This window comes from Thunnus albacares, chromosome 1 (assembly GCF_914725855.1).
Source record: "Thunnus albacares chromosome 1, fThuAlb1.1, whole genome shotgun sequence".
Lineage (NCBI taxonomy): Eukaryota > Metazoa > Chordata > Actinopteri > Scombriformes > Scombridae > Thunnus > Thunnus albacares.
Genome location: NC_058106.1, coordinates 30,694,020 through 30,708,613, shown reverse-complemented (window position 1 = coordinate 30,708,613; position 14,594 = coordinate 30,694,020). Strand labels below are relative to the sequence as shown.

Genomic DNA, 14,594 nt, shown 5'->3' with positions numbered 1-14,594 from the left:
CCCGACAGAATGACCACATTATCAAATGAGTGATGCTGTACTGACAGCATAACTTGTGCAACATCAAAGGCCCAAGAATGCCAAGCGCGCAAAATTAATTTCAAGGTCAGATAATCACAGAAATGATATGTCATAATACTGATTGTGTTTGTGCTGCCATAAAAATAGGCCCCAGTGTGATTCAATAAAGGTCATCGATCAAATGACGGATTCAAGATGCACTTGGAATACAGCTTGTCTGTTCCTGTCTGAGTCAGAGATACCAGTCTGATATGAACCTCTCTTTCTCTCCCTTTTATCTACCCACCTACCTATCTAAAGTATAATCTTAAATTGTTCTCTTACCTGTTCCACAGGTGACACTACATTCAGTCCAAGAACCGTATTTCCAGAAGAAAACTGAGGCGGAAATGTCGTCATCTTCTGACACATTTTGACTGATTGTGTACTCGTAGCGCACTCCTGGATTGGTCTCCTGAAAGAGAAGCTGTAACACACAAGAGACTATCTGACAAATCCTGAAAAAACATCAAAAAAGAGAGTCAACTAGAAATTAAGTAGCTCCAGGAACTAAATCAGGGATAAAAAAAGACATGCTTCCCATTTGTGTTTCCACTGCAGCTGAAAAATCTGTAAGGATTGAGCAAATTAGAACATTAAAGAATAAAGGACAGCTTCATTCAAGACACAATCTGCATATGTTTTAAGAAAACAACACAGAGTCATCGTGCTGCTGTCTGTAATTTACTGACTCAGTGGTGCTTGAAAGGTGTCAGAAGGGCTGGAGGCTCGTTGCTAAACTAGTGACAGTCTGCTGAGTGTTTTAACAGTGTACAGAGTAGGTCATGTTTCATTTCAGTTGCTTTCCCTCTCATCAGCCCACTCTCTCTCTCTCTCTCTTTGACTGTCTTAAATTTAAGTTGCTTTATCTGAATGCTTAATACCTGAAAATACCTGTTTGCTCTAATTTAACCACAAGCTTGCTGATAGGCATCATGAGAGGAACAAAATACTCTCAAAACTGTAATTTAAACTTACAAACTTTTTTCCCCTGTTAGTCCTACCTGAATCCACAGTGGTTCCATGGTAGGCCCAGGTGAAGTCAAGTTCTCTAGATGTCCTGTTCTTTCATAGGTGAACACTGTCCCAGCTGCCTTGTACTCTCCGTTCCACTGGATAGTCCAGCCACCATTCAGATAATACTTGTTGGGGTTGTCACTTCGTAAGGCCAAGAAATTCCCAGCTTCAGCCACCTCCTCGATCCGGATGTCCCACGCACCCTCTGGGATCAGTCCAATGTCTACATAGCCTTGAACAGAATACATTGTATGTGAGTGATAATGCACAACGTGGTCCTGATTACAGCATACACTCACTGAGCACTTTATTAGGAAAATCCTGTGGAATCCAATGCAATACAATACAACTCTCTCTCAGCTCTGCCATAAATTCTACTTTTACGAAGCTTCTACGTTTTCAGTTTTTGTTGACATTGTCAGCAAGGTGATAATTCTACTTGATGTTTATTATTGAGGTCGTAGTGGGTGGTGGTGGAATACTGGAGTGTAATAAATTGAAAAGGGTTCCTAATATGTTGTCCACCCCATTAACATACCTTTCTGACAACGTCAACAAGAACTGAAAATGTATAGGCTTCGTAAAAGTAGAATTTATGGAAGCGCTGTCGTATTGGATTGCATTAGGTTCCACAAGTGTTCGTAATAAAGTGCTTGGTGAGTGATGGACGAAGTGGAGGTGAGAAGCACCACCTCAGAGTTCACTGTTACTCTTATACCATGACTATAAACCAAAGGCTGTGTTTAAATCTTCATCCTCACACCTTGTTAGATCAGGGAAACAAGTATTTTCTGTGACCATAGTATCAGACAAAATATAATCAATACAGTATTTAGACCTGGAAAGCTCCTTTTTCAATCCTAACAGAGACTTGATCGAGACTTGATGTGATCTTAATCACCCTCTTATTGCAGCAAAGATGTTCTTGAACTAAAATTCCTAAAATATCAGTAAGAAACGTACCAAGTCCTTCAGTCTCCTCAAAGGTTCTCCTCACAGTCGTACAAGTGGAGCCATTACCAAGACACACCCCACAGCGATCCTCTACAGCAGTGGATTCAATCACATAGTCACAGCCTATATTCTGTAACACACATGCAATACATGATTTAAAATAAAATTTACAGTGATTACACAGCAAAGGCTAAATTAAATTAAAGACATAATGCTGCAATTTGAGGGTTGGACATCAGGGATTTAGATCAAAGCCAAATTTTTTAGTTTATCTTCCACATAAAGATTTGGTAAGCCTTTATGTGCTCACTACTTTATAAAAGCTACAACAACACAGAACACAACCTTGTCTCGCCTTGCCTCATATGCCTTTGACTTGTTCTGATATGGTATGGTGATACAAATGAAAATCCAAGTAATCCTCAATATCATACTGTGCCTCTGCTCCCACTGGGTGCACTTAAAGGTATGATCTATAATCCAAATAACAGGTCAGCTACACAACGCCGTAATACAAAATATAGGACTGGTACCTGCTATGATGTCAAATATGCTTTAGGGTCAAGACTAGCGAGGCAACTTAATCTATATATTTATTGTTTTCTGAAACATTTCTAAGGCCAACAGAAACAGAAAATGTTTTTTTTATTTTTTATTTAGGAGTCAAACTCTTTTATATATGTGTACTGTATATTTTGAATAGACAGAATAGCCTTTAAGTTCAATGGGAGTCTCCATAACACAAAATTTGGGGCAAGCAAGGAAGAAAACATGTGGGCGGCTGTCAAAAATGTCACAAAATGTCATGAAATCATAGCCCAAAGTCTGTAATTGCTGTCCACTCTGTATCCAAACAGTGTCTGTATCAGTAACTGGCATTTTAGCCCAGGGTGATAGGCAAAAGCTATCTTGAGAGATAACAGCCACCAACGTTTTTATATCAACAAGCTAATTTTCATGCAGAATGTCAAACGTTCGACACTAGCCAGAGAAAACAAGGCGAGGGTCAACTACATTTACTGCATCACTAACACAGCAGCAGTGTAATGTAACAGTTTCACAATGGTTTCATTATGTGGAACAGTAATTTCAATGTTGATACCTTACAGATGCCATTGATACACATATCTCGGCTTTTGTTGCCCTCTAAGCATGGTGTCCCATCAGTGACGGCATCACGCATCTTTTCAGAGAAATGTTCATTCAGCGGACGGCAGTGCAGTTCACAGGGGTTGACTGAACGTGTGTGGAGAGAGGTCCAACAGACAGAAGACACAAAGTTGTAAGTTATTTTAAACATGGTCACAAAACACCTAAAACCTGTCAACCTGAATCAAGTTAAATCTCCTCACCTCTGTTGATGACAGCGACCCACTTGTAGAACTTGCCCTTGTAGGGCATGGTGTTGAAGTGACTACACTGGGTGTCTCTGAAGGAGGACAGCTCGTGGGGACATGGCACTGTGTTACAGATCTTGTACCTCCGTCTCTCTCCCAGACAATACTTCCCTCTGTACTTAGGACTGTAGAACAGTCAAATATGTTATTTCAGTGCTGCTTATTGACTTTTCTTTACCAGTGAATAATATTTAGCTGTCCTCTAAATAATATTTAGAGGACAGCATCTAGATATCTATTTGAGCGAACTTTGTGCATAACAAGGATGAAAGGCTTTGGTTCATTTAGGTCACTAGCTGATGTTTTTTTTATAAAAAAAGAAAAAAGGACAGACATAAAGGACGACAAATAATAAAATATCATTCTTGCTCAGAGCAACTATTCACACTTTTCAGGGTAACAGTGAGGCTTATGAATAGTTGCATGATATAACTGACACAGTTAGGCTAAGGCTAAGCTAATTATCCCAAACACTACTTATTCCTTAAGGATAGGTTTGCAATTTTTCAAGTCTGTTTTAAAACAACTGTCAGATGCCCACTTGAGCACTGAAAGAGGTTTAGCTTGCCTGTTACTGACCATTAAAAAGTCCCCTTCTGATGAGATTCCAGTGTAAATGATGGGGGACAATATCAACTGTCTCTGTTTGGTGTAAAACTGCCTCATAAAAAGCCTCATATAATCTTCAGAAAAACATTTGAAGGCACGGAATGAGGACTACAGATTTTGTCCTGCATCACTTACATTGGAAACTTATTTGGAGCAGATCTTATAATGGCCAACAGAAGGAATGATCGCAGCAAGAAAAAACCTCGGTTTCTGTGTCCATATGGGCAACTAACACTGTTTTAAGACTTGTCCCTTAAAGCCTCTGTAAATTTGGCTTGAAACAGTAAAAAAGGATATATGATATCAAAGTTGAGTGTCTCAGTAAGCATCCACAAAAATCTCAGTGAAAATTAACGTCCATAACTATTAGAAAACCTAGTTAAAAAAACCCCTCATTTTGCCGTTTAGACCATTTCTCAAGACTGTGTAGGTTTGGCAGATCATGTTTTGATTGACACCTGCACCGGCCACTGGGGGCTAGCTAAATACAGTAGCTAACGACTGACTTTCCATGGCGTGGAGCCACACTTCTAACTCACTGTGCCTAGCCTCCAACACGGTAAATATATTACATTTATTACATGTATCACTAAAGGAGGCAGGGGAATAGCTAAACATAAGACACATTGAACAAAAGAGAGCAGGAGAGTGAGAGGGAGAGAGAGAAGCCATTGCTAACTGCTAAGCTAAAGTATTTAGCAGATCTGAAAAGCATGTAAACAACTGTGTGACTTGCAAGAAAGTCGCTAAAAGGAGAGAGCTAAGAGTGCTTGAGCAGAACTAGTGTATGTTTAAATGTACAGTGGCTAAATAGCTGCAGTAATGAAGAATATAGCAAAATTAACTGAGCTGAGATGCAGAAATGCTACCAATGACACAGAAACTCTGGCAACCACAAATGAGACAATGAACTTAGTGCAGCACGTCACGTCATTTATGATCGGTTTGTGGAATTTATTGCATGATTTTCGTATTAGGCTAAATGTCCGAGCATAACCACGCCCAATTCAAACCCAATATCAGGAAAGTTTACATAAACTTAATTGACAATATTTTGAATTTCTACTACTTTTTAGATGCTTACTATTATGTACATTATACCCTTTTCTTTCTTTCTTTCTTTCTTTCTTTCTTGTTTTATGTTTTTTTTGTATAGGGATGTATATAGCATGAATTAATGCCACATACTACAACATTTATATCCTAAGCTAATTTGCAATTGCCATCCCTACATGGACCTTTAAAATGCATAAAACTGAATAGTAAATGCATATGGAACTGCACAAGACTCAACAATACATATACATACATTAAAGCACAACAAAACCCTTCAACAATACATATGAATACATTAAAAACACGAAACTCAACGATAAAGTGCATACAAAGCAGCACTAAACACAAACAACTCACAAATACCATAAAAGTTTCATAAGACAACAAGCACCAGACACTCATAACTTCATGAATGATCCCCCTTTAAAAACTGTTTCAGTTTGAGTTACAATGTTCACAGTCATAATCCGTTTTAAGATCTGTGGATAAAGAGTTCCACATGTTGATCCCCTGAACAGAAAAAGCTGTCTGTCCAAGTGAGGATTTACAAAAGGGCTCCTTACAATTCCCAGTAGATGCATCTCATGTTACTGAGCCAGAAACCCTGAGAGGTCACTGGGCACCAAAGGAGCCCAGGTGTTTAGGCATTTATAAATGAGTTTAAGATTACTAAATTTAATAAAATGAACAAAACATATTTAATAATTGTCAGTTGTGCAATCATGTTGGCTTCCTGTCTAGATTTCTAATTGCTTGATTATAAATCATCATAAGAGGCTTGATTGTTGAAGATGCTGCTTGTGAACAAGAAGTAACACAATACGTTAATTATGAAAAGATCATGGAATGCATAAAGCTATTTGCAGCATAATATAGGTAAACAATCTCTGATAAGTCTAAATGTATACGTTTGCTTTTGCAACCTTGCTCACCATTTTAACATGGTTCTCAAATTTTAGGTGGGACTTTAACATTAGGTTGAGATATTTTACTTAAGAAACCTGTTGATTACATTGTCCATTTATCTTTAAATTTAACTCACAAACTTCTGACAAGGAGCAAGCCCTGGTGGACAAAACAAACTTTACTTTTGTTTTCAAGATTTACTGAGACCATATTTTAGTTAAGCCAACAAAGTCTAAACAAGAAAGGGACTTTTAAGCCAATACAGATATCAATATATGAGAACGATAAAAAAAATCCCTTGATGGCATAAAGACTGATATCCTTTTTTGTCTTTTTATGTAAATACACAGAATGAACATTTTTGGCAAAAGTAAGAAAAATGAAAGTCAAATATACAAAAAATGCAGCCTAGAGAACACAAATTACTGCACTGCATTTTTTAAATAATATATACACTGATACTGTGATACTTATCCAATATCTTTTACTGATATATTACTACTATGTAGATTACATAATAACCTCTTCTATCTCTTACTGGCAGGCCAGATGTGGATAAAAAGTGCGAATTACTCCCTGATACTCCTTTCATCACCCATATGTCAATCAAACTATCTGCCATGTATTTCACAAAATAGGTTATCTCTCCCTGTTCATACAAAAACACTTACTCACACATTACAGACTGAACATATCTTCTAAGCAAAGTTCAGCTGTTTTTTACCCTTAATGGCACAATTGATATCATGTTATGTTTATAGAATAAATATTAAAGGATACATTAGTATTGGTGCAATTTTAATCAATAACTGAGTGATGATAGTGATGTTTTTCTTCTTCTTGTCCAGAGAAAGTTAAATACAGATTTAGGTGTTTCTACACCAATGATTCCCACCCAGCAGTACTTTTGCTGTTGCAGGGGGCACATGGGAAGATTGTGGAGTAGCTCAGCTGCTTTGGAAAATTAGAAATTATGCTTTAATAAGAAAAATATCCATAATTAACACTAATAAGATAACAAGTTGGTATGACAATCATCTTTAGTACTATCCATCATCACCATATTCAATAAACTACCAGCTATGACTGAGGCTGTTTGCACAGGACACACCTCAGTCTGTCAATGACTTGAGTCAGTTGTAACACGGTAACACCATATGTTGTGATTGAGAGTATGTGAGAAGTTTGAAATAGCCTAGCTATGATAGATAAATGGTTGAGAAATGCAGCTTCAGGCTCTCTAAGTGGTAGTAAAAATACAAACTTCACTAAACTTACTGAAAACAGAAAATAAGAGAACAGGCCAGAACAGTAATAATTTCAGGATGACTGTGTCTTGTAGGAAACAATTATTGTAACAACATCCACTTGTATATAATTAATGTTGTTGCATAACATCCAGTTTAGAATTAATTCAAAATGACACACTTGGAACATGATGAGTGGTGTTGATGAAGGTGGACTTGAGCTCATCTGCCTGTGAGGGAACGTCATACTAAAAAGGTTGGGAACCACTTGTCTGTGTGCTTCACTCATGTTATTAGCATTATCACTGATTTTTATTCTCCATAAATAAAAACAAGAGTCAAAAACAAAAAAAACTTGAAGTATTTCTGGATAAAATGTAAAACTTACACTGGGTTATCACAGTCTCGTTGGGCACTCTGGACTCCAGCCCCACATGACCTGGAACAGGGTGACCAATCGCTCCATGACGCCCAGCCGCCATTTACACTCTCTGGGTGATATCCAACTGCTACACACTCCCCACTTATACACCACTGGTGAAAAAACAGCACAGTTTACATTATCAAATAACATAACATGTACCGTAAGCTTCATTTTCTTGTTCTTTGGGCAAAAGCAGCATTACCTTCTATAGCTGAAGCCCATCCACGTTGCTGTCTGAACATCCTGTCTGAGTGCACTGTTGTATTGTGAGTGAAGTTTTTTAATTTTCTGATTTTCTTGGACTTTCCATAAGAGTGAAACTGTACTGAGCAGATAATTTTAAGCCTTGCAAGGTTAATTTAATGTCTTACTTTCAGTTATTTCAAGTAGTGTTTTTTTTCTCTTCTGCACATTTACTCAATTAATTAAAAATAATACAATTTAAAAACACCTTTAAAGCAGTGTTACTTGCTAGTTTTGGTATTTTCCATATAAAATCATTATCTTTTGACCAATACAGGATATTTTAATGCCAATACCAATAATTGCGAGAGAGGTCTATGAGATATATTGCCTGATATTCACATAACGCACACAAACCTTTTTGATAGGGATCCCTTAAATTGTGACCGAGATATGTTCTATGCAGAACATTTTGCAGTTAAAAAATAAACTAGTCAAAGCTTTCTGGTGGACAACCTTTGTTGTGGTGACAATATTTCTAAATTACCTGAAACATATCTTTGGCACTTCTGCACTGTCAGTCGTTACTTATCAGCTGACATATACATCAATACAATATACAGTATCTGCAAAAAGCTAATATCTATTGGTTTAACTTATCTTTACTAAGGAACACTGTTCTGCAATAATTTAATCACTGGAAGTCCTCTCTTTACACAGGTTTGCAGGATCATATTCCACTGAGGTCCCTGAAGTCTTGCACCAGCCCTTCCACATGTTGACTTCTATGATCTTAGTCACATCAAACTTGTAAAAATAAATACTGCAGACAGGAATGACTCCCATTAACTAAAACACTATGGGCCCTATCTTACACCCGGCGTAAATTGGCGCCAAGCGCAACGCAAGTGTCTTTGTTAGTTTAAGACAGATGCAGTTGTCATTTTCCCGTCCAGCACCCACACTGTTTAAATAGCAAATGCACTTTTGCCCATCAGAGCGCCCATGGGCGTATTGGTCTTAAAATGAGGTGTGGTCAAGCGCATTGTTGGCGCATTGCTATCTTGAGGCAGCAGAGAGCGATTGCGCTATTGACCAACAAAAGCCTGGTCTGAAGTCAATGGCGCAATGGTTCATTGTTATTTTAAGGGCGCATTATCAAGAAAGTAATATGCGCCTACATAGATGAGTGCTTGTTACACACACAGGACACACAGCAGCGCACAGACATGCAAAAGATTACAAATAAAAGGCTTACAATGTTAAAGATTATTATTGTGTACATGAGCATAATTTAGAATACATGTCATAATACTTAGTCATAATATTTATCAGAATTAACTAATCGCAGTAATGACGGATAAAATTGTCTAATTATTTGACCAAATCGTGGCAATACACGTAGGTATTTAAACAGATGAACAACAGCGGCTCAGACACAGATCGACTTTCCTGCTGCATCAATACAAGAGGACATGAGGAAATAAATGAGATGACAACAATGATTAAACTAATGAAGAAAATAAATCTGGACTGTTTCTAGTTGCTGCCAACAGCAGGATCAGCACCTTGGAGAGCTGATCAAGTCCTGATAACTGTGTTGATGATTCTTTAAATGATTAAAATTAATGATTTAATTTTTGAACAATATTTAACAAATATTCTTTAAGATTTTTGAGAGTAAAGCAATCAGGTTCCAGGCAATTAAAATCCAGCTGATTTTATCTGTTACTCCATGACTGAACAAAACGATTTTAAAGAAACCAAAGCTGTAATAAAAAAAAAAGAACCTTTTCAAAAACCAAATGAAAATACATTCACAACAAATTAATGAACAGGATCTTAAATTAGTGGTCTGGGACTGGCCACTGGAGGCTCCAGGAGCAGCAGGAGCCAGTGTGCTCGTTATGGATTGTGTGCTTTCACTTTGTGCACAAGCAGATCCGTTTCCTCTGCAGTGAAGCTCTCTTTCTTACTACTTGGAAAATGCGCCATCATAATAGCAATCCGCCAAGGTGCAAGCACACCTAGCTTTTATAGAGGATGGGAGATGACACTCTGATTGGTTTATTGCATGTTACGCCGAAAACACACTTTAATTAAGAGACTAAGGACAACCCCTTTGAACCATGCACTTGGTGCATTGACAGTTTTTTCCACCGTTGAAATAGTAAAAGTGGATTTGGACACACCCTACATGCACTTGCGCCTTGTGCTTCAGACCGTGCGCTTTAGATCATTAAAATAGGGCCCTCAATGTCAAAGCACTTCCCTGAAGAAATCAAAACCTGCATCCTTATAACAATCCACGTCTCCTGAAATGGAAGATTCACCTTGTCCTCGCCACAACTGGTCCCATCCGCAGCCCCGTCTAGCTTTGAGTGGCAGGTTGTTCCCACAGTGCACCACAGAGTGCTGCATACATTCTAGGAAAGCAGAGAGAGAGAAATATCTTACTGCCACAACGTGCCTTTCATACATGCTGTTGTGTACTATTTGGTTATTATCACTAAATAGAGAATGGAAGTACAGAATGAAAATAATCAAGAGGAGAGAGATGCCGTAGAAGGCCAGAGGAGAGAAGGTCTAGCGAGCAATGAAGGCTATATGAACTTAAATGAAATGAAAACACGAGTATTGAATAATATACAGCATAAATGGTGATGAAATACCACCAAAAGCAGAGTTTTAACATTTTGCATTACAAATAAATAATGCATGGTATCCTCCAGTTCTTAACTGTTTCTGCTGGAGTTTTAAGTGATAAATATCATAAGTACTATGGATCTTTGTCTAATTTTCTCATCTGACAATACAGATTTGCTCCTGCATGTTTGCTCACAGTATTTGTCTGATTAAATCGCCTGAATTCAGCAGTACAAGTACAAAATGATGTCATTAATATTGATGGATGAAACATATCCCCACTCGCAAAGCCTACTGTTTGTTCTTGCTCTGTGTTCTTGCTCTGTGTGATAAGACGTGTCATCTCTTCAGACACAGCAGATCAGATACGCATTACAGGCAGCATCCCCCATCTCCTAGAAAACCATCACAGTAAGACGCTTTTACATGAAATGACAGCCTTTGGCAATATCTGCTGAATTCTAATCTAATTTCTTATCCTAGTGTTCAGTAGCCATAGTAAGTTGTTTTTTAGTTCAAAAATGCTGATTTTGAAGACATTTCAGAAAGCTGAAATTTAAATCTGCACTTTAAAGCAATAGTTTGACATTTTGGGAAATACACTTATTCGCTTGCTTGCCGAGTGAGATGAGAAAATTGATACCACTCTTCATATCTGTAGATTAAATGTGAAGCTATCACCAGAAGTATAGCTTAGCGTTAATACTGTAAACAGGGGAGACAGCTAGCCTAGTATTGACCAGCACCTCTAACACTCACAAATGAACACAATATATATTGCTTGTTTAATCTGACCAAGTTGGTGTTTTACGGAGCAAGCAGTGACTTCCTGGAGTCTCTGCTGGTTGCCTGGCAACCTCGTGGTAACAGCAAGACTCCACTTTGTTTTTTGTACAGTAAACATTAAACAAACAAGATATAATGTGTAAAAGGGGACATATAATGCACATTTCCAAATCTATATTTATATTCTGGGGCTCTACTGAAATATCTTTACATGATTTACAAACTCCTTATTTATCTTATACTGACCCTTTATGCAGCCCCTCAGTTCAGCCTCTGTCTGAAACTGGCTGCTTTAGCTGCTTTTAGATGTGTTCTGATTGGTTAGCTTCCAGAAGCTGTTCCTTCGAAGCTATGTAAACAAACAGTAGTAGTTGGATGTCATTTTTGCTTGTTCTTTACTCGAAATTGAACCCTCTCAAATACATCTGTACATGTTTGAGCCCAAACAATCCAAAATATTAGCAACAAAGGCTACGGGACAGCCATTTATGGGCATGCACGAACAATCTGGTGTCATCACGACAAGGAGGAAGGAGAGGAAACTTTGCAAAGGAAGCATTCAGAGCAGACTGAAGCCCTGGCTTTCAACTTACATGGAGCATTTTTTACATATGTTCACCTCAAGTTTTGGACCTTTGACCATGTTTAACAGACACCCAACATCATAACAATATTACAAATAACAGAAAATCACAAAATAGATGGTATTTCCCCTTTGAGTAGAGAGCTTTAGGGTGCTGGTAAGCTGATTTTTTTGAACCTTTGGACAGAGTCGGGCTACCTGTTACCCCACAATTCCAGTCTTTATGCCAAGCTAAGCTAACCGCTTGTGGCCTTTACCTCCATATTTAGCGTACAGACAGGTATTGATCTTCTCATCTCACTCATGGCAAGAAAGCTGAAATATGGAACTATTCCTTTTAAACATAAGGTCATTGTTTAATTTAAAATCAAATGTGCTGCAGTACAAGTCAACAAAGGTGCCACTTTCCTAATAATTTCTGCCTGAACTGTGTGCCTGATGTAATCACAGGTAACAGCTCATGCATTAAATATTTTTTTGAACAAATTTTTGAAACCTGTCTGTAGATTCAAAACGGCAAAGCAGATATGCACTGCCTTTTTTATCCCCTGTTCGACAGCAATACCAGATCTGTGAGGTGTTAAAAAGACAGAAAAAGGTCTGGCTTATATTTGTTGCAATAATGAATGAAGAGACAAATGAGAAAGTGTTTATTTCCCACACTGTTAAAATGTGTGTCTGGGAAAACTGATAACACCAAAAGGTCAAATGCACTGTTTATCAAGGAGTTCTCGGGCAGATTGGTACAATGGTCTAGGCCCATTCTTGTTGTTTTGTTTGACATTTCTGATGAATATACGGAGGACATTTTGCATTTTGGTCCAAATCTTCATCCTGTAGATTAGAATAATGTAAATGATTTGACCATTTGAACTTTCCGAATGCAATAATTAGCAGTGATTTGTGTACATTATTTAACTTCTTTTACAATTAATAATCTCCAGTGTTTGTTTCAGACAGCATAAAGATAAAGGCTGGGAAATCATACAATATCATACAAAATCATACAAAATTCTCAAAGCAGAGATTTACTTTCAAAAGAAATGGAAAGGTCACAGTGATGGAACAACACACTCCACAGGAATTTTGATGTAAAGATGGTTAACCTAGCCCATAACCTCTATCTGATTTTTCCTGGCCTTACAGATGGCTAGCTGAGCCACCTCTGCCAGGAGGTTTAACAGGGCTTGCCCTGACATCATCCTCTGGCTGCACTGCATGTAAAAACAAACCAATCAATAGACAAACCCTCCATAGTCCCCAAACCACCCAGGTTTCAAGCAACTTACGAAATTCCTTTAACCAAAGACACAAATGTGCCACTGATGCTGATGAAGTGTAGCCCTTGGAGTGTATGTAGATGTGGAAGGTTATACAGGTTAACAAAGCTAATGTCAATGTAACTTCATGTTTAAATCTCAATGTGAAACTTGGCATTAAGAGCAGCACCTGTTTAGATGGTCACAATTCACAACTGTATCCTTTTACACAAGACAGTTCACATGTGTGCTGCCTTGATCGAGAAAACATGTTTTGTTTTATTTTTTTAAGTTGTTTTTTTTGGGGGCATTTTGCCTGTATTCGAGTCAATGGAGAGAGACAGGAAACACAGGGGGAAAGAGAGGAGTATGACCTCCAACGAACCGTGGACGTATCAGTTATGTGGTATACAGCTTAACCATTGAGCCACCGGAGCGCCCTAAAACCTTTTTATTTTTATCAGTTCTGTTAATTATTGACGAATGCATTATAATCTTGGGTAGCACAACATTTTCATCCCAGTGTAATACCCAGCACACAGCAGATCAGAATGTGCATTTCTGAAGGGTCTTTAGTTAAAAGCAAAAACCTGCATTACATCTGTCTAATACAACACTGAGATCAATTCAAAGTAAATATTTTACTGTGAAAAAGTCATCACATAGAGCTTTAGTCTGGAGTTTTGGGTGATAGACAGGAGGTTCACACAACAAAGGGTAAAACAGTATTTGATTGAGACCATTGAGTGCACAGGTGTAATACATTAACCAATTAATAACTATTGACCAAACATGAAGGACCACAACAATTCTTCACATCTTTTTTCCAAAGGTTCTGAATGGATTTCCGCCCTTACAGACTACTTGAAAATGGAAAGAAATGATAAACTCTTGATGAAATGAATAAGGCAGAAAGTTTACTTTTGCGTTCAAATGGCTTCCCCCTTTTTCTTTGTTGACATACAGTATTTTTGGCATTTTCCTACACACCTTTGAGGTAGAACATTGATATCTGAAATGGTATCAAACCAGTGACTTAAATCCATTTCCTGAAGCTGCAGCAGGAACAGTTAAGGATTTGCAGCAATGGCTGAAGGGCAGAAGTGTGCAAGAAGGCTGCAAGCTATTGTTATGGACATAATCATCACCATGGCATGCATTTTAAATTTCTGGTTCCTGGTTTGTGCTTTGTGTGAATATGAGAATAGTAGTTTAGTTGTAGTTTCTGGAACAAACTCAAGTTTGGAGGTAAATTTAAAAACCAAAGCAAGCTTTAATTCAATAAGACTATAAAATATATGTAAAGCAATGGCATACTGTATGCACAATTAATAGGAAAAACTGATTGCACTCGATTTGCGGATGGTTGTTATCTAGAATATATTAATTAAGTAAGAAGTGAGATAAACAGTAAAATATTCTGCACTCTGCCAAGGTATTAAATGTAGTGACATTTGTTTCAAATGA

The 14,594-nt window shown here is 37.7% G+C and overlaps 1 protein-coding gene across 1 annotated transcript in view; it reads right to left on the bottom strand.

Annotated features, from left to right (window-relative positions):
* LOC122984305 (A disintegrin and metalloproteinase with thrombospondin motifs 7) overlaps positions 1 to 14,594 on the bottom strand; it is a 91,124-nt gene that overhangs the window by 32,227 nt on the left and 44,303 nt on the right. Inside the window, exons 10-16 of the mRNA XM_044354670.1 lie at positions 10,187 to 10,279; positions 7,635 to 7,780; positions 3,384 to 3,553; positions 3,134 to 3,267; positions 2,041 to 2,161; positions 1,065 to 1,309; positions 346 to 487 (exon numbers count right to left, since the gene is read on the bottom strand). Coding sequence (XP_044210605.1) covers positions 346 to 487; positions 1,065 to 1,309; positions 2,041 to 2,161; positions 3,134 to 3,267; positions 3,384 to 3,553; positions 7,635 to 7,780; positions 10,187 to 10,279 — 1,051 coding nt within the window. The remainder of the gene's footprint in view (positions 1 to 345; positions 488 to 1,064; positions 1,310 to 2,040; positions 2,162 to 3,133; positions 3,268 to 3,383; positions 3,554 to 7,634; positions 7,781 to 10,186; positions 10,280 to 14,594) is intronic.